Source organism: Camelina sativa, chromosome 8 (assembly GCF_030686135.1).
Source record: "Camelina sativa cultivar CO46 ecotype springtype chromosome 8, ASM3068613v1".
NCBI classification, from domain to species: Eukaryota; Viridiplantae; Streptophyta; class Magnoliopsida; order Brassicales; family Brassicaceae; genus Camelina; species Camelina sativa.
Window position 1 is genome coordinate 24,033,612 of NC_141887.1, and position 26,939 is coordinate 24,060,550.

The window sequence follows — 26,939 nt, forward strand, 5'->3', positions numbered from 1 at the left end:
GTACTCTCACCATATAACAATATATCCCTGAATATAGTGATTTTCAGAATCGTGCTTTTTGAAAACCCACTCGGCACAGCTCTCTCGACTCGTCTCTCTCCCGCCAATCAGCTCGACTAAAAAGTAAAAACACCAGTCATCGTCAATGGAGGAGCTTCTAGGGTTTCTTCTCGGATTCTGATTCGTACACGAACTGGGCGCTTCTTGCGAATTCGATTTCTTCGTAAACAGCTTTGAAATTTCGAGTTCCGATGGTCAATTTTATAGATACCGAAGTTTTCGCCTCCGATTCGCAGTCTCCTTCAGCTTCTTCGGATCATAGTGAGTTTTGAGATTACGATTCGTTTATTTTTCCTTGCGAATTCTGTTTTGTGTTTCTTGATTATCGTAGATTTTGAGGTTTCAATAGATTTATCGTACGAATTTCGTTTCTGGATTTTCTTAGGGTTTGAGGTTAAGGGGGAAATTGAAGATACTGAGCCGATTGATGAAGCAATGGTATTACTTGATAGCTCGTTGCTTGAAACCCCATTTCAAAATCTCTACGATGATACAGAGCTCGTAGGTGACGATGAAATGGTGGTTGATAGTGAGGATGAAGATGGAGGATCGGGTGATTTTGCTGCTGATGAGCTAACAACATGTTTGCGGGAACGAATCCCCAAAGGTGCAGATATGCTTTTGGAGTCTGATGGATCCAATGATCACGAATGTCAGATAGGTAGACTTAAACTTTTGTGTTGTTATGATGCATCTATCTTCTTCTTTGTATTGTATCAACTCTGATTCATATTACTTTATCTCTGTCTTTAAGGAAAGCGAGAGTCGATTTGTGATACTGTGATTGGAGCTCAAGGTTCTTCTCGAATTAGTGCTGATAGTCATGGTCCAGGGCTGGATTTTTTGGATTCTCAGGAACCAGGAGAGGCATCTCAAGAAAATGCCCTTGGGTTTGTGGAAAAATTTCTGATGGACAGAGATCTTAATTTGTCTCCAGTGGATCTACGGGAAAATAGTTGGAGAAAGAAGTCAACTCCTGTATCAGTTGCAAAAGGATGTCACTCTCTAGCCAAAAGAATTAAGAGCAGAAGTCCAACAAGGAAAATGAGTGTCTTTGATTGGACTAGTGACCAGTGTGATGTGAGTGACCCTCAATACTCTCTGGTCACTCGTGCAAACATTACATGCTTCAAGAAAAAAGAAGATCATGTTGCAGATGATGATCTTGGAGTTAAGATGGATCTGTGTGCGAATAGAAAAGTCTCGACACATCCTACACAAAGACTTATGCAGAACAGTTCTGCAAAAATTCACAAGATGGAACAAGCATCGGGTTTGAATCAGGGCATTATGTTTGTCTCACAGAATGATGCTCAGTTGCAGGATAAGGCATCAAAGGAGCACTCAGAACCCGAGGAAGACTTTATTGACATTGGTATTAACACTCAAATTGCTGCTGAAGCAATGAGTTCTTTAGTGTATTCTCCCTGCACTACAGAAGAAGCTTGTGAATCAGATCCAATTCCTGGGAGGATATCAGAAATGAGGGATCAAGTTAGCAATCTTCCTAGCAGGAACAATGACACCATTGAGGGTGGACCTGAAAGAGATAGCTGGAGTAGTCCGCTTAGTGCTCCACACAAGGATAGAAACTCTAAGAAGAAGAGGAAATTCACCAAGGAAGAGAGAACCGGAACAAATGTCTCTGCTATGACATGTCTTCGTAAATTATGTGAATGGAGGCATCCCAGGGGCAAAAGATCGCGTCTTATGCAGAGGCATCACGCCCCAGCAAGGAGATCTTGGGGTGCTAGTTCAGTTAAAGACAGAAACGAAACCAACAAGTTGGCAAGCAGGTTACGTGAATCATTAAGTGGGACAAGACAAGCCTCTTCTTGCCAATCAAGGGTCATTGACGTGGATGTTGCAAATCATGCATCTCCACAGAAAATATATGACCAAAGTCATGAAAGCCCGTGCAAGAAAGATGATTTTCCTAGGTTATTCCTTCAAAACGAGCTTACTACGAGGCTTGGAGGACCTGGAAAAGTAGGTGACTTCGTGTGGAAAGACCTAAGGAGACGAAGAAACTTGGCATATGTTCGAGTGTTATTCAGCCAGAATCTGGGTGATGAGACAATCAAGCAGCAGAAGAAGGTTTTAATTCCTACCGTTCCTTTTATCAATTTTGGATAGTGTAACTATATACACCGTACTGGTTATGAGGAATATATACCATTTTTCCTTCCATAGATCATGGTTCGGCTTGGAATTTCTCCAGCATCTTCCTCAGCAGATTCAACACACTTCATAGCAGATAGATTTTCTCGGACAAGGAATATGCTGGAAGCCATAGCCCTTGGTAAACCTGTTGTTACACCTTTATGGCTGGAGAGCTGTGGACAAACAAGATGCTTGATAGATGAGAAGCGTTACATCTTAAGGGATAGCAAAAAGGAAAAAGACGGGTTCTGCATGCTTACATCTTTGGCCCGTGCGAAGCAGCATCCGCTTCTTAAGGTCACAATTTATCTCATTTGAGCCTTTATTAGAGCTTTATAAAATCCTTCACAAATATCCGGGATCATATAAGTCGATCATATAACTCGCATTTATTCTTAGGTGTTTAAAGTTTGCATCACTCCCAACATTAAACCAAGCAGGGGTATGATTGCTGACTTAGTGAAGTTGACTCAAGGGCAGGTAAGAACAACTCACTTCGATTAGGAGTTTTTGTTATATAGACATCTTTAGAATGGTTATGAGTTACTTATCAGGTAGTGGAGATAAGTGAGATAATTGCTGCTGAGGATAAAAACTTTCCAGAAGATCTATTGATTCTTTCTTGTGAAGACGATCAAGAAGTCTGTCTTCCGTTCATTAATCAAGGTAACAGCTATGCTACTTTTACACTTTCAGAATTATTAGGAAAGAAAACTTTTTATGTTAATTTGTAATCTTTTGTCCCCAAAAAACAAGGTTTAATAGCTGTACTCTCCCATAAAACCTTGTAATGCAGGAGCTGTAGTTTACACCTCTGAGCTATTGCTGAATGGAATCGTGATTCAGAAATTGGAATATGCCAGGTTTGGAAGTGTTCTTGTACCACATTTCACCGAATACTGAAATTATAATCATTGTGTGACTACAAAAGTAGAAATGGGTCAAACGCAAATCTCATAACAGTTCTTTGTTGTTGCAGGCATTGTCTCTTCTAAATTGCACACATAAGGAACCAAAGCGTCACAAAGTTTACAGCAACACGTTCGCTTACTGATCTTACTGGTTGGTGCATGTAGTGAGGCCTTTTAATTCAATCTGTCATAAAACCCAGCTTGTTTTTCAAGAGAACCGAAAGGAAGATCTTTTCTAACATACATTCTACGGAAACAAAAATCTCCCACATAAAAATGACACATTTCACATACATTAATTCTAAAGCTCTTCATGTAAATTGAATTAGAAAAGGTAAGATACTGTGTGAAACAAGAGCTCTAAGAATTTTTGGCAAGAGAAAATTGACTCATCAGACCTAACTCTACTCATTGCTTTCAGGAGATTCAGCACCGGGGTTTGGATTGTTGAAGCTACCACTTGGTGCGGCAGCTGGATTTGTATGATAAGGAGGAGGAGGTGGTGGTGGTCCATTATAATTAGGAGGTGGTCCGCCACCTTGACCTGGTAAGGGAGCCATTCCTGGTGGCCTCAGAATACCGTTTTGTGGAGGTGGAGGTAGAGGAGCACCAGGCGGTGCCATCATCTGTGGTACTCCTGGAGGCGGCATGTAACCTGCAAAGGTACAATATTACATTTCACTTCAAGCTAATTGTAAGATGTTTGGTCAAGCTTGGTTTAAATGAATGGAAGCTATTTTGTAAGAGCCTGAGGAGTCATGAAATGCAAAACAAGAGACAATCAAATATCATATTGATCAGCTGTACAATTTAACACAAAGTTTGGTGCTATGTCGAGAATCTCAAAGCACCTATGAGGATGAAGTTCTTTATGATACTCTTTTTATATCTTCAGGCTTTTTCGAAAGACTACTATGAAAGTTATCTACTAACTTTCTAACGTAAATCTGCGCATCAAGCAGGGAATGATTATAGTAAAGAGATATTACCTTGACCAGGCATCATTGGTCTAGGGAGAACAGGAGGTCGCATACCCATAGGCATACTTCCAGGTGGTAGCATCATTGGAGGGCGAGGTCTAGCGAGCATATGCTGATTAAACACAGCACCAACCTGTGGGGGATATCCTCCAGCTTGGCCATGAATAAGATGTTCCTTAATTCTCTGATCAATCAAACTTTGGGTCTGTTGTTCCTCGAATTGCTGATAGTATATTCTCACATTCGCCTGAAATTCATCAAACTCTTAACACATATATCATGTATACACAACAGAAAAGATAATTATGGACTCTTTATGTACCTTGTGTTTGTAACCAGCATTGTGCTGCTTCCTCACTGATGGCTGCAAATAGACAAAATATAAGACTTTACTGATAAGAGAAGACAATGTACAATCCTTGAAACATGATTAGATTCTCAATCAACACCAAAGCATCAAAACCCATAGATAACATTTTGATAAACTACAATATAAGATGGTGAGAAAAAAGACAACAAGATGCGGAGAAAAAAATGTTTCAAGCACAAAATCATGTTTCCCAATAATCAATAATCTTCACCAATTAATTGAGCCAAGCCATTGCAACATAAATATGTAGTATATGTAATTAGCATACTGGTTTTAAACTGAAATCCAAATCGGAAACCTAACTGACACCGCCGGAGATCGATTTCAATACAACCGAAACTTCAATTAACCAGCGACTACTACAAGTTTCTCAATTGCTACGGAAGAATAGAAACAAATAAGAAGAAGATTTAGATTCAGACTTACAGAATCGTGAGTGAGATAAGTATCGCAGTAATCACAGTAATACCTGCGGAAAAATCAAAATCAAAATCAAACAAGTAAATTAAAACCTAAATCTCGAACTGAAATTAGTATCTATATATCAATATAACGTTGAAGATCTAAATCCAAAACCCTATACCTCGGCATCGTTTAGAAGATTCTAAAGAAACCTGCGAGTAAAGTGAGAGAGACGACGAAAGCTTTCGGAAGAAAAGAAGAAAGTGCGAGAGAGAGAGAGACGAGAGTCGATTTTTTTTTTTTTTTTTTGCCCTAATTTTAATAAATAAATAAAGATGATGATTTCATTTAACGGCCCAGATTCGTTCGACATATCTAACGGGTAATAATAACCAAAGAAGTATCCTTGATAAAGCGACGTCGTGCATATAAGAATAACATGAGAAAAAAAAACGAAGGGAAAAAAACTAATAATGATCGGAGATGTCTCCCCGCCGGTAGCTTCAATCCCAGGTTCGTCGGGTATTTTTGCTGTTTGCAATTTCAACCACAGCTTCTTCGAATCTTTTGCTTTGTATATATATATATGCATAGTCCAAACATGAAGCTATTGATTTCGCCAATTCTCACTTGAATCGAGATTTATCTTTCGATAACTTTGACTGATTTTTGTCGCCGAGATTTGTGTAGTTGTCGAAGGGAAGGAAGAATCGAAGAAGCATCAGAATCTGCTTCCGCCGTTTTCGAAGGTTTTTTCTCATTTTGGCACAAGCGGAGTCTCCGTCGCGTTAGCCACAGGCGTGACTCATCCTCTCGGTTAGATCCTTAATGCCTTCTTCTATCACTCATAAGTTTGTATGACTCCAATTTTGGAAACTAGAAGCATTTGGCTCCACATCAATTTGCATAGGAGAGTTCTTCGATAGTGATCTTTGGATAGTGTAGCAGTATGTAGTTGGTTAGTGTATGTATAAGTCTCTGCTTAACTACTACTATGGTAGTATCATGTGGCATTTGTTTCATACTATTCTTAAACGTGTTCTTCTCGCCGTTTTTGTTACCCAGATGTACTGAAAGTAAGATTGCAGATGCAGCATGTTGGCCAAAGAGGTCATTTAATTGGAATGGTAATGATGTACTTGCTAATAAACTTCTCCTCTTGATGTTGTTGGAGATGTTTATTTCACTTGGTTTGAATTCTTTGAAATGTTTTTGTTCAGGCTGGAACCTTTCTTCAACTAATAAAGAATGAAGGGGCTAGGTCGTTATACTTGGGTTTGACTCCTGCTCTCACTAGATCAGTGCTTTACGGAGGTCTCAGGTTGGGATTATATGAACCCACTAAGATTTCTTTCGATTGGGCATTTGGGTCTACCAATGTCTTTGTCAAGATAGCATCAGGCGCATTCGCTGGGGCATTTTCTACAGCTTTAACCAACCCTGTTGAAGTTGTGAAGGTAACATGAAACCTCAATTATCGGTTTTGATTCTGTGTACTAGATCTCTTTTTTGGTTTTTGAGACAGTTTTCAGTTTGCCTTTCGTTAGGTTAGGTTGCAGATGAATCCGAACGCAGTTCCCATTTCAGAAGTGCGGGAAATAGTCTCTAAAGAAGGCATAGGAGCTTTATGGAAAGGAGTTGGTCCTGCCATGGTCAGAGCTGCAGCACTAACTGCCTCACAACTTGCAACATATGATGAAGCCAAACGGGTCATATTCTAAGACTAGTATTCTCTGCTTCTCAATCATTTATTGATTCAAATAAAGGTGCTGCTTTCTAACATTCCAGCTTCTAAAGTTTATTGTTATTGCAGATTCTGGTTAAACAAAGTTCTTTAACAGAAGGGTTTCATCTTCATTTGTGGTAAAAGTTTAACAACCGTTTATTACTGTTTCTTTGTCAGACAAAATCAATTGATGCACCAAAACTTACTCAATCTAGCACTTGAGGAATGAAGCTCAAGTGTGGTTGCAGGTGTAGTAAGCACTCTGATAACCGCGCCCATGGACATGATCAAAACCCGCTTGATGTTGCAGCAAGGTTCCGAAAGCACCAGAATCTACAGAAACGGGTTTCATTGCGGTTATAAGGTAATGTGATGTAGCCCTTCTTTTATAAATTCTTACTGGGCATTGCTTGTTTGCTTTTGCTGAACGTTAATGTGTAATGATTCTTCAGGTCGTTCGCAAAGAAGGACCTTTAGCACTTTACAAAGGGTGAGAAAGAGAAACCCTTTCTTGCTCTTGAGGATATATATTCATATACATGATATACAGTAGTACTAGTTCGTAATACACAAATAAATTAAATAACGCTCCTTGGTTATTTTTGTACTGGATACAGAGGCTTTGCGATTTTCGCACGCCTAGGGCCACAAACAATGATCACGTTCATACTATGCGAGAAGCTAAGATCACTAGCTGGACTTCACACAATGTAGTCGCTAACGGGTTCGTGCCAAGCTATCCCGAGTTCCAGATAAGTTCTTCTCCATTCATCTTTTTTTTGGTGGAAATAATTCACACTAGGTGAGATTTTTCTAATAAAATGTTTATTCATTATTGATTTGGTAGTGTTTGAATACGCGTTTGTTTAGATTGGATACAATATTTAGACCTTTCAGAATTTTCTATCTGTTGTACAATTTTGCCGATTTATTCTCTATTATTCTCTCATTTTATGACAAACAATAGGAAAACATATGATGTAATTCAACATTTTTTTCAATTAAATTAAGTTTTTGATATGGTTTGCTATTATTATGATTGTCTTCTAGATCCGAGTGTAATGTAAGTGAGCCTTTTTCTTGATTAGATTGGATAGGCATTGAATTGAAATGTATTTATCCAAATAATAAATATACGTAGTGGTTATGTCGAAATCACTTGTATATTACAAAGTGTGTGTGTGTGTCACTCTAATAATTATACTAGACTACTAGTCTCCATCACGAAGAATTACAAATTGTTTTATTCATATAATTGAATATTAAAAACAACCAATTATCCAAAACAAACAATTCTTACGAGATTAGTTATAGTGGAAGTTGGTTGTAGACAAGAAGAATACGCTTCGAGTCTTTTGACCGTAAATTATTCATGCACGTTACGAAAAACTTGTTGGGACGAAACATAAAAGTTGAACTAATTCAGGGGTCTATTTGTTGAAAATAGAAATATTTGTTGACCAAACAAAAAAAAAATAAATAAAAGAAAAAGACAAAAAATTTGTGGCGTTGGAGAAAGGGAGCAAGTTGGAGCTGCGCTTCGAGTCTTTGTTGTCTTGGTCGCGTTGGCGGGACAGTCTGTCATGCTTAATGTTTGCCCCTCTGTTTTCGTCTTATTTACGGTTTTTTGCCATTCTATCTTTTATCTGACCATTTTGCCATTAGACAGTGACCTTTCAGTTGTGCTCCTCTTTCGTTGATTGTTTTGAGAGATCCTATGGTCAAACTCTTTTCGTGTTTATCCATTTTTTTTTGACAACTCTTTCAGTTTTCTTAATGTACTTTTAGAAAGGGATTTCTTTTTTTTTTTTTTTTTTTTTAAAAAAAAAAATAGATATATTTTTATTATAAAACGGGTCTTCCTAAAAATATGGGTTGAGCTTTGGATACAAAGATAGGTCCACACAGTTACAAAAAAAAAGAAATAACAATGAAGCACCGTCCACCACTGCTGACCTTCTGCAGATCCAAAACCTCCATGAAGCACCGCCCACCTTACCTGACAACCATCACCAAACCAATCCGTAAAGTACCGCCTCAGCTGGAGTGAGAAGGGTCAAGATCTGATGCCTGAACACCAAACGACCACTGGAGATCTTGACGTAGGAGGAATTTAGTGAATTTAACTTTTCTTTGATATATTTACTTATGTTAGTTTTCTATTTCTGTTTAGAGTTTTCTATTTTGTGTTTTGGATTTCTTCTCTATATATAGAGAGAGTCTAGTTTATTAGCAAAACAGTTTTTGATTCTAATTAATAAAAAAGCTAAGAGTTTTCTTCTCTAATTTGGTGGATTTCCAGAGTTTCTCTTAATCAAGTTCACGCTTGAGAACTTGATTTCTAACTAGGTTGACTGCTTGCTAATCCTAGAGTTTCCGACTGCGTCAAGTGGTATCAGAGCAGGCTTTCTCCTGTCTCTTTTTCAAGGCTTGATCAGCTATGGGGGATCAATCTGTGACCAAAGCAGACTTTCAGGGTCTTACCGAGGCTATTACCTCGGCTCTAACTGCTTTGACCGATCAGATGACCAATTTGACAACTGAGATCAGAAACAATTTCAACAACGCAAATCAGCAAAGAAACAGAGAAGGAGAACAAGGGCTTAACGAGAATCAGCATAGAAACAGGGGAAGAGGAATCCCAAGAGTAGACAACAATCGTGCTGTTATTAATGAAAGTTCAAGTTCTGATGAAGAGGAATTTGTGGAGGACGAAGTTGAGCAAAGGAATCGACACAATAATCATGACTACCGTGTAAAGACTGACATTCCATTGTTCTATGGAACTATGGGTGTTGAAGATTTTCTAGATTGGCAAATAAGCGTTGATAGGTTCTTTGAGGTCATGGGTGTCCCTGAAAACAAGCAAGTTAAGATGGTGGCAATTAGGCTGAAGAGTACTGCTGCTGTGTGGTGGGATAAACTTGTAATTCAGAGGCAAAAACAAAGAAAAGGGCTAGTCAAGACATGGAGGCGGATGAAACAATTCATGATGGACAAGTTCTTACCAGAAGACTATGAACAAATTCTCTATAAGATGTATATTGAATGTGTTCAAGGAAAAAAGACTGTGACAGAGTACACAGCAGAGTTTCTGCGATTTTCTGAGCGTAATGATCTTGAAGAGATAGAAAATCAGAAAGTGGCAAGATACATCAGTGGGTTAAAGAGTTCTATACAAGAGAAGATGGGTTTACAAACTGTATGGACTGTGCAAGAGGCTTCTAGTCTAGCTTTGAAAGTTGAGTTAATTGAGAAATCTCCTCGCAATTTCACTTCCTTCAGAAGATATTCACCTCAGAATAATTCTGAATCAATAGGAGACAAGGAGAAGAGTGCATTAACAAAGGATACTAACCTTGGGAACAAAGGAGCTGGAAGTTCGAACACTGGTTCTAATAATGCTCAGCAGAATAAAGCACCAATCCAAAAGCAAAGTAACACATATGCGAGACCATCCATTGACAAGTGTTTCCGCTGTCAAGGACAAGGTCACAAATCAAATGTTTGTCTGAGTAGGAGAACTACAGCTTTGCTAGAGGAGGAAGAAGAACATGAAGAAGATGATGAGTATGCGGGTGTTGAATTTGCTGAAGAAGAGTCGAATGAGATGATAAACATTGTACTTGAAAGGGTCTTGTTATCATCTAAGGAAGAAGGACAACGAAAGAATTTGTTCTCAAGTGAAGTCACCCACGACGCCACTTGAGAAGCCATATGCTTTAGGATGGGTGAGTAAAGGCTCTCGATATCGAGTAACACTGTCTTGTAGGGTTCCGATCTCCATTGGAAAACATTACAAAGAAGAGGTATTATGTGATGTTCTTGACATGGATGTTTGTCATATCATACTTGGTCGTCCTTGGCAGTACGATAATGATGTTACGTATCGAGGAAGAGATAACGTGTTAATGTTTTCATGGAATGGGCACAAGATTGCTATGGCTCCTGTTTTACACCTTAATCAGAATTTAGGGAAGAAAAATTCTAATTTCTTGGTATTGACGGATAGTGAAAGAGAGCTTGGTGAAGCAATAAAAGAATATGAATGTATATGTCTGGTGGTCATTAAAGATCTGATGAGTGTTGTAACAGAAGAAGTGACAACTCCAAGAGAAATACTAGAGATTCTACAGGATTTTAAGGAGTTGATTGCGGATGAGTTACCACAAGAACTACCTCCTATGCGCAACATTCAGCATCAGATTGACCTTTTTCCAGGATCAAGCTTACCAAACCTTCCCCATTACTGTATGAGTCCTAAAGAAAATGAGATTTTGAGGGAACAAATTGAAGATTTGTTAAGGAAAGGGTTCATTCGTGAAAGTATGAGTCCTTGTGCAGTGCCAGTTCTTCTTGTTCCTAAGAAAGGAATTCAATGGCGAATAAGTGTAGATAGTAGAGTTATCAACAAGATAACTATCAAGTATCGTTTCCCTATTCCTCGACTAGACGACATGCTTGATGAGTTAACTGGTTCTAAGGTATTTTCTAAGATTGATCTTCGTAGTGGATACCATCATATACGAATTAGGCCTGGAGATGAATGGAAGACAACTTTTAAGAGCAAAGATGGATTGTACGAGTGGCTGGTGATGCCATTTGGACTGTCAAACGCCCCTAGTACCTTCATGCGGCTAATGAATCAAATTCTTCGTCCGTTTACAGGTTGTTTTGTGGTGGTTTATTTCGATGATATTCTAATCTACAGTAAAACAAAGGAAGATCATTTGGAGCATGTGAGACAGGTGTTGCAGGTTTTAGAAGAGAATAAGTTGTACATTAATCTGAAAAAAATGTACATTCAACACCAATAAGTTGCTCTTCTTGGATTTTGTTGTTGGGGAAGAAGGAATTCATGTTGACGAAGACAAAGTGAAAGCTATTAGGGATTGGCCTGTCCCGAAATCAGTCAGTGATGTACGCAACTTTCATGGTCTTGCTACCTTCTATATGAGATTTATAAGAGATTTCAGTACTATTACTTCTCCTATTACTGAGTGCTTGAAGAAAGGAAAGTTCCAATGGGGTCTCGAGCAAGAAAAAAGTTTTGATTTAATCAAGGAAAAGCTATGTACTGCACCAGTTCTAGCATTGCCTGATTTTGATAAAGTGTTCCAAGTTGAATGTGATGCTAGTGGAATGGGAATAGATGTTGTCTTGTCTCAAGAAAAACAACAAGTGGCTTTCTTCAGCGAGAAATTGAGTGAAGCTCGACAGAAGTGGAGCACCTATGATCAAGAGTTCTATGCAGTATTTAGAGCCCTAAGGCAGTGGGAGCATTATTTGATTCAGAGAGAGTTTATTTTGTTCACTGACCACCAAGCTTTGAAGTTCCTTCACAGCCAAAAGGTGATTAACAAAATGCATGCTCGTTGGGTTAGCTTCCTGCAGAAATTCTCTTTTATAATCCAGCATAAGTCAGTTGCCCTTAATAAGGTGGCTGATGCTTTGAGTAGGAGAGCATCATTGCTAGCTACTCTAACACAAGAGATTGTGGGATTTGAGTTTATGAAGGAGTTGTATGAGAATGATGTTGAATTCAAGGAACTATTGGTCAAATGCAACGAGAAGCATCCTTCTGCAGATTTTCATATTCGAGAAGGCTATTTGTTTAAAGGTGATCGATTGTGCATCCCTTGCTCATCGCTAAGAGAGAAGTTGATCCGTGATTTGCATGGGGGTGGTCTTAGTGGGCATTTGGGAAGAGATAAGACTATCGCTAGCCTAGAGGAGCGATACTTTTGGCCACACTTAAGGAGAGATGCTGGAGCCATTGTCAAAAGGTGTTATATTTGTCAAGTGTCGAAAGGCCAATCGCAGAACACTGGTCTTTATATGCCTTTACCTGTTCCTGATGATATTTGGCAAGACTTGGCTATGGATTTTGTGGATTGTGTTTGTGGTAGTTGACAGATTTTCCAATATATATAATACAATACATATATATAATACAATCCATAATTCAATATATATAATACAAGATATCTTTATCTAGTAGAATCGAACTTCGGTGTGATATGTTGTATAAGTGGACCGTTAAGGTGATAACTACTAGGTTAAACATAGATATCATGTAAATTTATATTTGCTATATATATGACAAATGGCAAAATTTAACGACTAAAAAATTCCAACGAAAAAGAGACTTGATTCATAACTCAATTCATATAATGCACGGTGTAACGTAATCTAGTAGAGTTGAACTTTGATGGAAAAAGCCGGAGAAACAGACTTTTAACCACTTGGCTAAAAGTATTTTTCTTATAAATTAATAATTGTGGGTGTAACTGACAAATGGTAAAATCTAGCGACTAAAAGAATCCAACGAAAAGAAAATGAAATATTTTGATTATTATTAAGCAAAAGTAAAGAAACGGTTGTTTTAAATGAATTTGTCGAGTTCGAATACGACATTGATAAAAACTATGTTACATTTTTATGTATATTATATACGAAATAGTTTTTTAAATATTTCATTTTTATTTTCTCACATTTCTGTTATGACATTTATCAAAAATATGTTGATAACCAAAAAAACAAATAGTTCACAAAATATGAAAGCAACTTAGTTTTGAACACACTTATTAACCTATTACTAAATTATTTATAATCTATAAGTAGATGGGGATGTATTTAGTCCCAAACACCTCATTTGTTAGTTTATATTTAGATTCTAATTGTAAGAGAGGTTTGAAAATCTTAGCCTAATCATCATCACTAATTTATAATGTTATTAACCTGACAGAAATACAAGTTTGACTAAAATACACATTTTCGAATTATAAGAAAAAAAAAATAAACAAATAAAAGACGCGGGTAAAAAGGAAGGGTAAAATAGACATTTAAAGAAGGGATTGCCATAACGAGACAAAACAATCGGAAGTGTTCCCTCGCATCGTAAAAGCTTTTTTTCTCTCCATTGCCAAAATATGTACAGCTGTAAAATGGCAATACCGTAAATAAGCCGTAACAGAATGGGCCATTATTGTCAACATTTTTAATTTAATTCTCCCCAACTTCTCATATTTCCACCATTTTCCTTCCTTCTCCCTCATCCTCCATAATTGATTTTTTTTTTTCTTCTTCTTTCAGCTAAATAAATAAATTTTTAGAAACCCCAAAAAAAAAAAATATTGGTATAGAGAGGGGAGAGAGAAACTCAGAGAAGACGACGAAGAGACGACCCCTCATATTGTCAATAGAGAGAGAGAGAGAAAGGAGAAGAGAAGACGGAGACAACGATGGCGGAAGCGAAAGAGGAGAATAGAGGGGAAGAAGAAGAGAGCGTAAAGCTTTTCGTCGGACAAATACCGAAACATATGTCGGAATCTCAGCTCTTAACATTGTTTCAAGAGTTCGCTGTCGTTGACGAGGTCAATATCATCAAGGATAAGATCACACGCGCCTCTCGAGGTTTCTCTCTCTCTCTCTCTCTCTCTCTTTTCTTTTTTGGAAACTTTTTTTTTTTTAAAAGAGAAAAAAATCGAGAATGTGGTGTTTGATTCTTCGAGAAATTATTATTTGGATTTCGAAAACCCTAATTTTTGTATTTTTTTGTTTTTTTTTGGGGATAGGATGTTGTTTTTTGCTATGTCCATCGAGAGATGAAGCAGATAAGTTGGTCAATGCTTGCCATAACAAGAAGACATTGCCTGGGGTACTCTTTTTTTTTATTATAATTATTTCTCTGACATTTTTTTTTCATTCAGATGCTTGAATGTGATTGATGTTCTGTAGTTATTTTTTTTTTTAATAATTGAATTTCATTCACATCGAACATTTTTTTCCAAGTCAGGTTTTAGAATCTCGAGGTTTTCTGGAAAAAAAATAATTATTATTAATCTGATTTTTGGAGCTGCATTGTGTGTATTTGTTTTGGTTTCTGTTTGATTCCAGAATAGGCAAATTTGTGATTTGCATACATGTTTTGAACGAAGCGTTTCTTTTCTATTTTGGTGTACATCAATTTTTTTTTTTTTTTTTTCCTTTTACTCGAATCAGAATCTACTAATCTTTTGATTTGACAGTCAAGTTTTGTTGGAATTTTATGACATTGTTTTGTAATGTTACCTTCAAACCCAAGAAACTACGATCAGTGGTAAAATGTGATCAATGCCAAAACTCTAGAGGAAACACTTACATTAAAGCAAAGTGTTAGGTTGATACTTCTTTCTTATTAAAAGTTGAAACATATTGGCAAAATATGCGACATTGAAAGTGTGACTTTATTAGGATGAATTCTGTGTGTGTGTGTTTTAACATCTTGAACTTTGGTGTTTCGATTTTTTTCTTCGGTCTTTTGTCGATAACCTTTTCGAGATGTTTAGATCCTTGCTTGTTTCTGACTAACTATTTTTCATGTTTGCTCAGGCATCTAGTCTATTGCAAGTAAAGTATGCAGATGGCGAATTGGAAAGGCTAGGTATATTAGTGATTTCAACTGCTTGTATATGCTATTTTGTTCTCTATTTTTGACCCTTGTAACATCATAATTGATGGTTGTATTTGTTACTGTAATCTGCAATTCAGAACATAAGCTTTTTGTTGGTATGCTTCCAAAGAATGTCTCTGAAGCTGAAGTTCAATCTTTATTCTCCCACTATGGGACCATAAGGGATCTACAGATTTTAAGAGGTGCTCAACAAACAAGCAAAGGTTAATCCATCTCTGCGATCTTTAGTTTTTTTTAGTATTGCTTTAATCAAGTTTTGACCTTTTTTATGGTTGTTGTTGTTGTTAGGCTGTGCTTTTCTTAAGTATGAGACTAAAGAACAAGCTGTTTCTGCCATGGAATCCATCAACGGAAAACATAAAATGGAGGTACTCAATGCTTTTTGCTAGTTTTAAAACTTGCCATTTGTAACACAGACTTGTGTGTAGTGTTAAAAATTTCATCATCTTCTCTTCTTAGGGTTCGACTGTTCCTTTAGTTGTCAAATGGGCAGACACAGAACGAGAAAGACACACAAGAAGACTTCAAAAGGCTCAATCTCACATCGCTCGACTAGGGAATGGTGATCCAACAAATCCCTCATTGTTTGGAGCCTTACCAATGGGTTATGTTCCACCATATAATGGATATGGTTATCATGTAAGCAACCCTAATAATACTTCATTAGTCCAAAGCTGTATAAGATTTGTCTTCATCAATCTTGTAATTTATAATTATTTTCGTTTCTATTTCTGTAGCAGCCTCCTGGAACTTATGGTTACATGCTACCACCAATTCAGAACCAAGCTGCATTTCCCAATAACAACGCATTGCAAGGAACATCACCTGACTCCGTGCCACCTCGTCTGGCACGTAGAAACTTTCCTATGCCTCCTGCAAACTACATGGGATCTGGTTATCCTGCTGTACGAGCTCATCCTTTTCCATTGGCTTATCCCAGAGGAATTGTTAGTCCTCGCCCTCTAGGTAGCTCCCCTGGATCTATATTACCTGGCATTGGCAACACTGGCATGTCAACAACACCTTTAGGCATTGGTTTGAGTTCCGTGGTTCAAGCCGAAGGTTAGTGTTATCATAACCTACCTTTGTCATCTTTTCTTCTCTCATTCCTTTAGACCTGAAAACGTTGTTTTGGTTTCTTCAGGCCCCGAAGGTGCGAATCTGTTTATCTATAACATACCTCGGGAATTTGGTGATCACGAACTCGCGGCTGCATTTCAACCTTTCGGTATTGTTCTGAGCGCCAAGGTTTTTGTAGACAAAGCCACTGGTGTAAGCAAATGTTTCGGTAAGCTCTCTTTTGTCTGGTTTTTGCTCTTTAAGACTGGTTCATTGTGAAGGTAGAAACGAAACCATTCCTTTTGTTGTTTGCTTTTGGTTGCAGGTTTTGTTAGTTACGACTCACAAGCAGCCGCTCAGAACGCTATTAACATGATGAATGGTCGTCATTTAGGCGGTAAGAAATTGAAAGTCCAGCTTAAGAGAGACAATAACAATGGCCAGCAGAGTAGTAATCCTTCCTTGAACTCCTAAAAGGCTAAAAGACGCTGAAGTCCATCTTCTCTCTTCAACTTAAAAGTTCATAACAGAAAGAAAAAGAAAACAAAAACATTCTGGCTAATGGGTTGACCCGGTTCAAGATTTGGGTCGATCTTGAATGGATGCATCTGTATAAAATCCAAATCTCATTGTGGGTCAAAATGTCCCATCAACTCATAGCTGCAAACTTGAACATCTTTTTTTAATCATTTTTTTTTCTTCTTCTGCAAATAACAATTTGTAATTTATGTGTATCAATTGGCATTCATGTAATCATTTTATGATCTATTAACATTAAATTCATTGAATTTTTCTTCTATCATTTTGTTAATTATCTGATGTTGTCTTTAGAAGAAATAACTAGGGTTGTTGTAAAATCAAAGAAAAAAAAAGATCAGATTATCTTTGCTACAAAGTCCAAACAGCACAACAAACACAAACAGACGCAGACACAAACATGGAGAGGGACTACTAACAACAGTCGAGAGACAGGTTCAGCCCTTGTTGAACCCTGAAAATCAGACTTCTCACCAACAATCCCTAAAGACCCTAACAAACTGAACAATAATAATCTCTGTATTTGATTTACAGACACACAACCAGTTTTCTTCCTTCTTGTTTGTTCTCTGCAGAAGATTAAGCAGAAAGAAAAAGGAAAGAGCTACATAGAAATGAGGTTGTTCACCGGTGAAAACGTGGAAAATGAAGATCAGGCTTTGAATTAGACGATCATTTTGCTTCATCTTAGTCGCTTGTGCTTGAGCTCAAAGTGTTGTTTTTGTTATCTGTGAATGATACTAGTGGAGAGCCTTTAGGGCTCCAGTCTTCAGTGATACTGGTGTTTGAAACTCTAGCATTGCTGTTGAGCTGATTCAAGAAGCATTTCTCTATGGAGCTTAGTGATCCAATCTCGGTTTCATCTTCATGTGTAGAGCGGTGGTTGAGATGTTCTTGTTGCTGGTCTTCTTCTCCTTCTCCGCATTCCGAATCAGTGCCTTGTGATTCACAGCTGACTTCCATGTCTTGTGCAGTGTCAGAATCAGAGTCAGTTTGGGAATTGGATGAGTGGGATGGAGAATATCCTTCTGATCCGGTTGCATTTTCTTCGCGTTCAGCTAGCGTTCTTGTGATGAGAGTCTTGAGCAAGTTCATCACTTGAACAGCATGCATAAGAGCCGTTAATGGATCTGTCATCTAAAATAGTTCAAAGCAAGCAAGAATCAAAATGTTAGTAACTTCAGGAGGGTAAAAACACTAAGCGATATTAATTGAACAAGGTTAAGTTTGTTTACATTTTTACCTGAGTCATATTAGGAGCAAAAACCATGGCTATATTCCTAGCATTCATTTTGTTGGTTTCTTCTTCTTCAACAACATCAGCCATAAGATCAACAGCCCAATTGAGCAAAGCAGACTCAGTTGGCTGAAGCTGCTTAATAAGTTCAACAGATTCTTCCTCGGTGTTGCAATTGAGAACTTCCTCAGGAGAAAGACCGTCGAGGACTCCACAAGGTAACTCTCTAAACCAAGCTTTAATAAGACCAGCCAAGCAATGCACATCAATGTTGTCAGGAACAACACCTCTGTTAAGTTGGTCTCTTACTTGCTCCTCTTGACTATTCTCAGGGTTTATCCTAAAGATCCCTTCAGCCTGTATATATATACTCTAATCAAATTCAAAAACTACTCTAAAACAAAACAAAATCGTTAATTTTGATTTCAATTTTCCAAATTACCTTAAGACCTTGTTGAGAATAAAGCCGTTCTTGCATGAGTAATAGAATAGTTGGGACACTGTTCCCTTTCTCGTCATATGAACATTGCATCGATTCAGCAGATACACCAAACACGCTCACACTGCAATTTAAATCAAGATGAGAAACCTTTCAGATCTAGTTTTCAGATTTCTAAAGCTTTTAAAATTTTATCAATCTCACAGTTGAATAAATACCTTGCGCTAGGGACTCGACAAGGGATCTCAACTTGAAGCTCGTGAGGGAGACCAAGGAAGCCTTGGAATCGATCGAAGGTGACATGAGCGATGTGTCGAACGTTTGTTGGCCATCCGATCTCCATGTGATGAACGGCGGACGATATCCCTCCGCCTCCGACTCCGCCGTCGTCTTGCCGGTTGTCAACACGGCAAGATACAACGGATTTACGAAGCGCCGTTAAGAGAAACTCAACGAGAGACAGTTGTTGCTGATTCTGCTCTTCCTCTTCTTCTTCTTCCACCTCCGCTATCGATTTTCTCCTTCCTCCTTTTCCTCCGCCGCAACCTCCGCCTTTAGTCATCATCACTAGCCCCGTCATCGAGAAAACTACTCACACTGTAGAAGAAGAGACAAGAGAACAATTAAGGTTTTCGCAGATTCTCTCTCTCTCTTTCTCTCTCTCTCTCTCTCACTCTGACTCTGGGCTTTGTGCTTCTTCTTCTTCTTCTTCTCTCTTTGGATGTGAATTTGATTTTGAAATTCTCGAAAAGGTTTATTCTTTTTTAAAATTTTATTTTAATTGTTTTTTGAAATTTTTGTCTTTTTGGTTGGATTTCAAACCAACGGTCCATTCATTTCAAATTTTTTTCTCCCTCTATTATATTATTATTTTTAATATATCTAATGTGACCTTTAATGGGAATCACGTTTTACCCTGATAACTTCTCTGAATCTACTATAATGCCACTCTGTTTGATTGGTTCATCCTTGTTGACGTGGCGTTTCACTTATGGATCACCTAGATTTTTTTTTCAAATTGACATTTGCTTTTGGATATCTTATTGTCACTTCATTGTTTCCACATATTCTCATTTTGTATTTCATAACAAAAAGAAACTAAGAATGCAAGCTTTGATAGCACATATTGTTGGATTGGCAATAAAAAGATTAGCTTTGTTTTTCTTCTAATGATTCCTCTTTTATTGAAATAAAAATTAAAAAATTATATTGGAAAAGTAAATATAATAATAAACCAAACTTTTTTGAAAAAAATGTGTTGTCAAGATAAAAAATCTTTCATAATGTAAATGACCAATTATATTACGATACGTGGGTTTGATTTTTTTTTCTTTCTTTATTATTTTTAATGAAAATGGTGAACCAAAAGTTCATTTACGAAACCGGTTTAACAAAAATTTGTGATAAGTATATTATAACCACACACTAAAAAACGTTTAGGTTTTTCGCCGTTAAGGTTTTCATTGTATATTGTGTGATGAAGACGCATTCAAGATTTTTTCTTCCGGTAAGTTGATTGTTTTCTCGCATTTCATAATAGAGTGAAAACTATGTTAAATTATTAGATTTTTGATGGATTGTACTTGTTTTCAATTAGTTACCCAATTAAAAAGACATGTCTATCATTTTTGTATAGCAGTGGCGTAAAATCAACAGTTTAGATTTTTGATGTAATATCGCCGGTGGATTCATGTCATCAATCTCAAATTTCAGTCACTAAATCACCATAGACCTAAAATTGTTGGTTGGTAATAAGTAGTGGTAGTTTACTAGATATTATAGCCAGTAAATGTATAAAAGATTCAAGATTTCATTATCTAGATATAGATTCATACTTCACTATATCCTGATTTTGGGTTTATTAATTAGAACAAATATGTTTGAAAATGACATGCAATATATGAATGTTGTGGTCTGATCTAATTTTTTCTTAACTAATCAACAATTTTTTTATAATGAATTTGATTATAGTCCCCATTGAACAAGAATGAAAGATTAGCTTTGTTTTTCTTTTGATAACTCCTTTTATTATGTAAAAAAATATATATTAGAAAAGTAAATATAATAATAAACCAAACTTTTTATAGGAAAATGTGTTGTTTGGATAAGATTCTTTATCGTGTAATATAAATGACCAATTATATTATGATACATGGATTCTTTTTTCCCCTTTCTTATCTTTAGTGAAAATGGTGAACCAAAAGTTCATTAGCAAAACCGGGTTAACAAAAATTTGTGATAAGTATATAATAACCATACACTAAAAAGAACGTTTAGGTTCTCCGCCACTAGGGTTTTCATTTTAGGTTGTGCGATGAAGTCGCCGCCTTCAAAATCTTCTCTTCCTGGGAGTTGTTTGTTTTCTTTCATTTCATTATGAGCTTAAAATCAGTTCATTAACAAAACCGATTTAACAAAAATTTGTGATAAGTATATAATAACCACACACTAAAAAAAACGTTTAGGTTCTCCACCACTAGGGTTTATGTTTTAGGTTGTGCGATGAAGTCGCCGCCTTCAAGATCTTCTCTTCCTGTGAGTTGTTTGTTTTTTTTTTCATTTCATTATGAGCTTAAAACTATGTTAATTTATTAGATCTTTTATAGATTGTATTTGTTTTCAAATTACTTACCCAACTCAAAAGATTTGTCTATCATTTATGTATAAAATCAACTGTTTAAATTTTCGAGGTAATCTAGATGGTGAGTTCATGTCATCAATTTCAAATTTAAATCACTAAATTACCATAGAACTAAAATTGTTGGTTGGTAATAAATAGTAGTGGCTTACCGGATATTATAGCGAGTAATAAAAGATTCAAGATTTCATTATCTAGATATAGATTCATTACTTCAATGTATCCTGATTTTGGGTTTATTAATTAGAACATATATGTTTGAAAATGACATGCAATATGTGAATGTTGTGGTCTGATCTAAATTTTTCTTAACTAATCAACAAGTTTTTTTTCATTTTTTTTTTTTTTTTTATGAATTTGATTATAGTCCCCATTGAACAAGAATGAAAGAAAAGCATCACCATCATCAACATCACCATCACCGTTACTATCAACATTACCATCACCATCACCATCATCGGTACCATATCTTTGATTTTGGGTTTAATTAGAACTAATATGTTTAAGACTGACATGCAATATTTAAATGTTATGGTCAAAAATTTGATCTTAATTTTCTTTACTTACCAACAAGTTCTGTTTTTATTTTTCTTCTTATGCTTTTGGTTTTTTTAGTCACGAATGAACAAGAATGAAAGAAAAGAATCATCATCGTCAACACCATCACTACCAGCATTACCATCACCATCATCGGTACCTGATGTTCGAAGAATAACTCGATCGATGTCTAGAGCTGAAAAAAGAGCATCATCATCATCAATACCTGTTCCTGAAAGAAACGAGCAACCAACATGTCAAAATGAAGTAAGTATTTTTTCTGCAATAAGTTGGGCCGAGTATATATAATTTATTTGGACCTTTTCAATAGAAAACCTGTGTTGGGCTTTGATAAAAAAAAACGACTTTGACCAAATAAAAAGAAATCACGTGTTCTGTCACGTGATTGTCTTCATCGTTTCGACATTTGGAAGAAAAATAATGTTAGGGTTTGAAATCGTCCGTCGGTCCGCTGGAACCAAATAATTTATCTGATAAAAAGCTTATAGAGTAGAGAGTTTAGCTGAGTTTTTCTATGAACAAACTCTCAGTGTCGTCAACGAAATTGACCTTACCGTTACTACATAATTACGGTCATGCCACAATCCCTTGAGATAGATTTCGCTCCACTCTTCACCTTACACTTGGATTATCTTATCTTTTTCTCCTACCCATATATTGTAACGCTTGGGATCACAGCAACACACAATTCTTAGTCCGCTGATTTCACCAAGAAAAATTTAAGCTTTTGGTCACTGTTGGTTGCAGAGGAGTACCATGCCTCGATACTTGCACCCTGAAGTCATGGTAGCGGCTGTGAAAGATTTGCATTGGCGAAAGCCTGTGGAATTACACAAGATGCTTAAAGATAATGGGGAAGATTTCTCTCTTTTCATTAAAGATGGTGCTGGGTTACGGCAAAAGGTATTCCCAATTTGCTGCTTTTTTTTTTTTTTTTTTTTTGGTTTTAATTTGTTTTTGTAGTGTAAAGTACTGATTTTTATTTTTTTGGAGCTCTTGTAGATTAGTGTTGAGAAAATGGTGAAAATGTTACCTAAGCACCTCATGGTGTTGCTTATGAATCCTAACAAAGAAGGCAAGTCTCGATATATATTGTGTGGGATCAGACTGTTGCATACGTTGTGCGACTTAACATCTCGTCACGCTAGACTCGAGCAGGTTCCTTCCATCTTCTTTTGTGTGTTTTAAGTCTCTATGGAACAGTATTTAGGAGAATGTCTGTCTGTTTCTTATTTGTGTTGCTGCATATTTGTGATAGCTCTTGCTTGAGGATGTGCAATTGTCAGCACAGATGATGGATCTGGTCATCTTTGTGATGATAACTCTTCCTCGTTATAGAAAGGTTCGTTTCTTAAATATCCTCTTTTCTGTCTCTTCCCGTTTCTCTTTAGAGCTGTGATTCATGTATGTATGTTTTTTTTTTTTTTTTTTTCCAGGAAAGCGTCAATCCGGATAAAGATTCATTAGTAGAAGCCACATTGGTGGCTTCTGCTCTCCACCTGTTTCATGTGTTTATCTCTCCTTCCTCCCAAGATCTTGTTCACGTCTTTCTTGCCCACCCCAAGGTATGAAACTGTGACCATATCATAATTTGCTTGAACTGCCAATGTCAGGAAAGGATAGATCATATGAAATTACTTCTTGATCGGCAAAAAGAAAGAATGGAAAAGAAATTATGCTTATGCTTTGAGATCTGGGTTGTATTGCCTTGGGGTTAGTTTGATGTGATTCTTGTCTTTCTCATGTAGGTTGATATGTTTTTAGACACTGCTTTTGGAGCTGTTCTCGGTGTTGTGTTGTCTTTGAAAGCGAAGTTGATGTATCAACGAACTGACTCCCCAAAAAAGTTGGGTCCGAGTTCTCTAGGGGAGGTTAACTTCCACTGCCAACAAGCTGAAGCTGCTTTGCAGTTCCTTCATTCTCTATGCCAACAAAAACCGTTTAGAGAACGTGTCGCTAAGAACAAGGTTTCTCTAATGCTTGGTGTTTAAATCTTGTGATGCATCAATTTTAGATTATCTTGTGATGGATCAATTTAAGAACGAGTTGTTCTTAATTTATTTTGCTAAATTGATTATTTTATGGAGGACTACTCTCAGAATGAGGTTTTCTGGTACTCTTCTTTCAGGAACTGTGTGGAAAAGGTGGCGTCCTTATGCTAGCTCAATCCATACTATCACTAGCTATTACACCTGAATTTGTTGGAGCAACCATTACTATAGCTTCTACATCTAGAATGAAAGCAAAAGTCCTTTCAATTGTAAGTCTAGTAAAATTTAGCAAAGTTTTCTCTATTTACTGTCTGCAACTGATACCAACGTTCATGTTCCTGCAGTTGCAGCTTTTGTTTGAGGCGGAAAGTGTCTCATTCCTTGACGAGGTTGCAAATGCAGGAAACTTGCACTTAGCCAAAACTATTGCCTCAGAGGTTAGTCCTAGCTCTGCTTTAAAATCGATTGGACGTTTTCCTTCTTGATTTCAAAGGTTTATCATTGGGTGACACTGCTACTTATAGAATTTACAAATCTTACGGGTTTTGATACGTTGTAACTAGTCATAAAATAAGCCTCATTGCAAAAGGCTGATGTTGAGATAGTGATAATCATATCTGCTCTAGAGTTTAAACCTACAGTTTCCTAACTGGCATATGTTGTTAAAGTGTCTGTTCCTCAATTCTTTCCAGGAAAGTTTATCTATGTGAAATTAGTGTTGACCTCTTCAATGATGATATGTCTGTATCTAGGTTCTTAAATTATTGAGGCTTGGCCTTTCTAAAGCTTCCATGGCTACTGCTTCTCCTGACTATCCGATGGGTTTTGTGCTACTTAACGCTATGCGCTTGGCTGACGTGCTTACGGATGACTCAAACTTTCGATCTTTTTTCACCGAACATTTTGTAAGTATCAACTTAATTTTGCCTCTACTAAGTTCTCTTGTTTTATATTTTTTTTTTGGCACATATGATTCTTTATCCAGGGTACCATCTATGAGCTGTCATTGGACTGGTTATAATTTATTTGCAGTACTTAAATTCTGTTATTTGATATGTGACCGATGTTAAATCTTATCTCCAGAGCATGGTTCTCAGTGCGGTATTGTGTCTCTCTCATGGAGATTTCTTGTCGATGTTGTGCTCTTCTGATCTTTCTTCAAGGGAGGATGATGCGAATGTTGATTACGATCTTTTTATGTCAGTCGGATGGGTTTTAAGTTTATTATCATCTTCTGGGCAATCAGTCATACCTCAATTCAAGCTCAGTTTACAAAATAACCTTACCATGTCTTCATATGCACATCAACGAACATCCTTATTTATTAAAATGATAGCAAATCTTCACTGTTTCGTTCCCAACATCTGCCAAGGTGATTTTTTTTCCGTCTCTACCTTCTTCATTTTCCTGTCTCATATCGTTGGTCTACCTCGTGTGTTACTATGTGTATTATTTGCTGTTAATATCCGCAGAACAGGATAGGAACCGTTTCGTTCAGAATGTTATGAGTGGATTGCGAAAAGATCCTTCAAGCATATTAATTAAGATGTTACCAGGCTCTTCATATACTCCTGTGGCACAGAGAGGCACTGGTGTTTGCAAAAACCTAGGTATTATCTCTATCCCGAGACACTTATATCTTATATATACAGGTTTTGCTGATTTCGTTGGATGGATATTTGTTAATATGTAGGTTCTCTGTTGCGCCATGCGGAATCCTTGATCCCTAGTTCCCTCAACGAGGAAGACTTCCTGCTTTTGCGGTAACAGAAACCCTCTTCAGTCATTCTACATTTCACCTATGACTATATTAAAGACTTATAGTTCTCAAGCTGTCATTTTATATGTCGCCATTAATATTTTTTTTTTCGGGATACTGCTTCTGCAGGGTGTTTTGTGACCAGTTGCAACCGCTAATCCATTCCGAGTTTGAGGAAAGTCAAGTACAGATGAAGGTAAAAAGGCTTGTTGCTCTATTCTACTTCGCTTTTACAAATATCTGGTTTTGTTTACGATGATCTGTTTAGTTACACTGATTCAAGTAGCTGTAACAACGTTTTATTGAGTCCATTGTTCTTTTTCTAACCTTCAAATGTTGTTGCTCTAGGATATTGAAGGTAAGGGAGGAAATTCATCTGGTAAGCAGGAGAGAAAAGAGCCGCTTAATCTTAATAATGAAGGAGCATCAGAGAATTGTGATGTCAGAGTTGAAGGTGTGATAACAAAGCAAGGTGTGAACGAGGAGATAGAAATAGTCGAACGGTTGAAAGAGAGCGATGCAGATGCAAGCAATCTTGAAACCAGTGGTTCAGATACAAGCTCTAACAGAGGGAAGAGTCTGGTTGATCGGCTTGAAGATGGAGAGTTGGTTCAGAAAATGAGCAAGCTGTTGCAAGGCAGTGCGTCAGGAGAGCTGAAGGAGGATGAGAAAGCTGAAAACTTCCTGGTCTTTGAGAAGCAGAGGGCGAAACGGAAGCGTAGTATTATGAATGACAATCAAATGGTGATGATAGAGAAGGCGCTTGCTGAGGAGCCTGACATGCAGCGGAATTCAGCTTTGATACAGCTTTGGGCTGATAAATTAAGTCAAAATGTGAGTTCAAGAATTCTGCTCTTTTTAATTTCCAACCGATATTACAAACGCTGCATTTGTTGATTTACGCCAATGTGCAGGGTTCGGAGGTCATTACATCATCGCAGCTGAAAAACTGGTACTTTGCTTTTTTTTTTTTTGTTCTCTCTGTCAACTGCAAAGAGAATCTTGTAATCAATATTCGTTATGTGACATTTGATGGGTTTATTTTCAGGCTGAATAACAGAAAAGCGAAACTAGCTCGAGCAAACAAGCAAACAGGCCCAGCTCGTGACAATAACAGCTCAGGGGATTTACCAGAGAGTCCTGGAGATGAAAACAACACTTGGCAGGAGAAACCATTAGCCTCCTTACAAGATCAAACTGCACCGGAAAACCCGAAAACAGTAGAGAATGTGATGAGATCATCATCGTCATCAGAAGAAAGGATAAAGCAAGGGGAAGAAGTGAGGCTTATGGACGAGAGAGGAGACGAGATTGGGAAAGGAATGGTGCTGAGAACAGACGGTGAATGGTATGGTTTAAGCCTGGAGACAAGCCATGTTTGCGTAGTTGATGTATTGGAGCTTAGTGGGTCATATGATTGGAGCAAAATGATCATCCCTTACGGATCTGATGATGTTGGGAGGACTTTCGGAGAGGCGACTTTGAAGTTTGGAGTTATGAGAGTGGCTTGGGATGTGAATAAGCTTCAGTATCATCAGACTAAGTTGCAGTGAATGTCATCAGTAGCTTTTTGTTTTTTTATTTAACTATTTAGAGATTCTCTGTTGGGTCCTTTATTTGAATGATTATTAATTTATGGCTTAGTTCTCTTTCT

At 37.2% G+C, this 26,939-nt stretch overlaps 6 protein-coding genes and 1 long non-coding RNA gene across 20 annotated transcripts; 5 read left to right on the forward strand and 2 right to left on the reverse strand.

The window, feature by feature from the left end:
- Positions 1-53: 53 nt before the first annotated feature.
- Positions 54-2,556, forward strand: LOC104707774 (uncharacterized). The gene is made up of 4 exons (XM_010424195.3): positions 54-321; positions 446-721; positions 815-2,157; positions 2,254-2,556. Exons 1-4 carry the CDS (start codon positions 252-254, stop codon positions 2,539-2,541), a joined length of 1,977 nt encoding a protein of 658 aa, XP_010422497.2. The 5' UTR covers positions 54-251; the 3' UTR covers positions 2,542-2,556.
- On the forward strand, positions 2,539-4,471 carry LOC147940396 (uncharacterized). The gene is made up of 6 exons (XR_015563977.1): positions 2,539-2,703; positions 2,778-2,889; positions 3,020-3,086; positions 3,203-3,468; positions 3,556-3,797; positions 4,097-4,471. It is a non-coding gene; the product is annotated as an uncharacterized LOC147940396 (long non-coding RNA).
- LOC104707773 (U1 small nuclear ribonucleoprotein C) lies at positions 3,287-5,209 on the reverse strand. The gene is made up of 5 exons (XM_010424194.2): positions 5,068-5,209; positions 4,911-4,953; positions 4,437-4,478; positions 4,124-4,361; positions 3,287-3,789 (listed from the first exon to the last, which is right to left on the reverse strand). Exons 1-5 carry the CDS (start codon positions 5,073-5,075, stop codon positions 3,539-3,541), a joined length of 582 nt encoding a protein of 193 aa, XP_010422496.1. The 5' UTR covers positions 5,076-5,209; the 3' UTR covers positions 3,287-3,538.
- Positions 5,210-5,302: 93 nt separating this feature from the next.
- On the forward strand, positions 5,303-7,632 carry LOC104707775 (uncharacterized). 12 transcript variants are annotated; one of them, XR_015563976.1, is made up of 9 exons: positions 5,303-5,399; positions 5,577-5,702; positions 5,952-6,013; positions 6,107-6,343; positions 6,419-6,595; positions 6,700-6,749; positions 6,828-6,976; positions 7,065-7,102; positions 7,230-7,632. XR_015563976.1 is itself a non-coding variant. In XM_010424198.3 (9 exons), the coding sequence occupies exons 1-9, from the start codon at positions 5,360-5,362 to the stop codon at positions 7,324-7,326; spliced, it is 945 nt and encodes a 314-aa protein (XP_010422500.1). In that variant the 5' UTR covers positions 5,303-5,359; the 3' UTR covers positions 7,327-7,632. The 12 variants fall into 12 exon arrangements, 1 of the variants encoding a protein (XP_010422500.1); XR_015563974.1 differs by having other exon boundaries at positions 6,844-6,976; XR_015563969.1 differs by having other exon boundaries at positions 6,434-6,612.
- Positions 7,633-13,331: 5,699 nt separating this feature from the next.
- Positions 13,332-16,923, forward strand: LOC104707776 (RNA-binding protein BRN1). 2 transcript variants are annotated; one of them, XM_019228609.2, is made up of 9 exons: positions 13,332-14,028; positions 14,190-14,272; positions 14,986-15,037; positions 15,145-15,270; positions 15,356-15,435; positions 15,527-15,706; positions 15,805-16,129; positions 16,212-16,355; positions 16,452-16,923. In XM_019228609.2, exons 1-9 carry the CDS (start codon positions 13,857-13,859, stop codon positions 16,598-16,600), a joined length of 1,311 nt encoding a protein of 436 aa, XP_019084154.2. In that variant the 5' UTR covers positions 13,332-13,856; the 3' UTR covers positions 16,601-16,923. The 2 variants fall into 2 exon arrangements, with proteins under 2 accessions (XP_019084154.2, XP_019084155.2); XM_019228610.2 differs by having other exon boundaries at positions 15,808-16,129.
- A 60-nt stretch (positions 16,924-16,983) lies between these two features.
- LOC104707777 (rho GTPase-activating protein 2) lies at positions 16,984-19,179 on the reverse strand. The gene is made up of 4 exons (XM_010424200.2): positions 18,558-19,179; positions 18,343-18,463; positions 17,907-18,257; positions 16,984-17,800 (listed from the first exon to the last, which is right to left on the reverse strand). The coding sequence occupies exons 1-4, from the start codon at positions 18,917-18,919 to the stop codon at positions 17,351-17,353; spliced, it is 1,284 nt and encodes a 427-aa protein (XP_010422502.1). The 5' UTR covers positions 18,920-19,179; the 3' UTR covers positions 16,984-17,350.
- A 1,342-nt stretch (positions 19,180-20,521) lies between these two features.
- LOC104707778 (nodulin homeobox) lies at positions 20,522-26,936 on the forward strand. Of its 2 annotated transcripts, XM_087461957.1 has the most exons (18): positions 20,522-20,874; positions 21,345-21,437; positions 21,593-21,781; positions 22,283-22,438; positions 22,538-22,693; positions 22,794-22,877; positions 22,972-23,100; positions 23,284-23,502; positions 23,664-23,795; positions 23,871-23,963; positions 24,279-24,431; positions 24,610-24,898; positions 24,999-25,136; positions 25,220-25,289; positions 25,415-25,481; positions 25,634-26,119; positions 26,200-26,237; positions 26,334-26,936. In XM_087461957.1, the coding sequence occupies exons 1-18, from the start codon at positions 20,842-20,844 to the stop codon at positions 26,836-26,838; spliced, it is 3,030 nt and encodes a 1,009-aa protein (XP_087318083.1). In that variant the 5' UTR covers positions 20,522-20,841; the 3' UTR covers positions 26,839-26,936. The 2 variants fall into 2 exon arrangements, with proteins under 2 accessions (XP_087318083.1, XP_087318084.1); XM_087461958.1 differs by lacking the exon at positions 21,345-21,437.
- Positions 26,937-26,939: the final 3 nt, after the last annotated feature.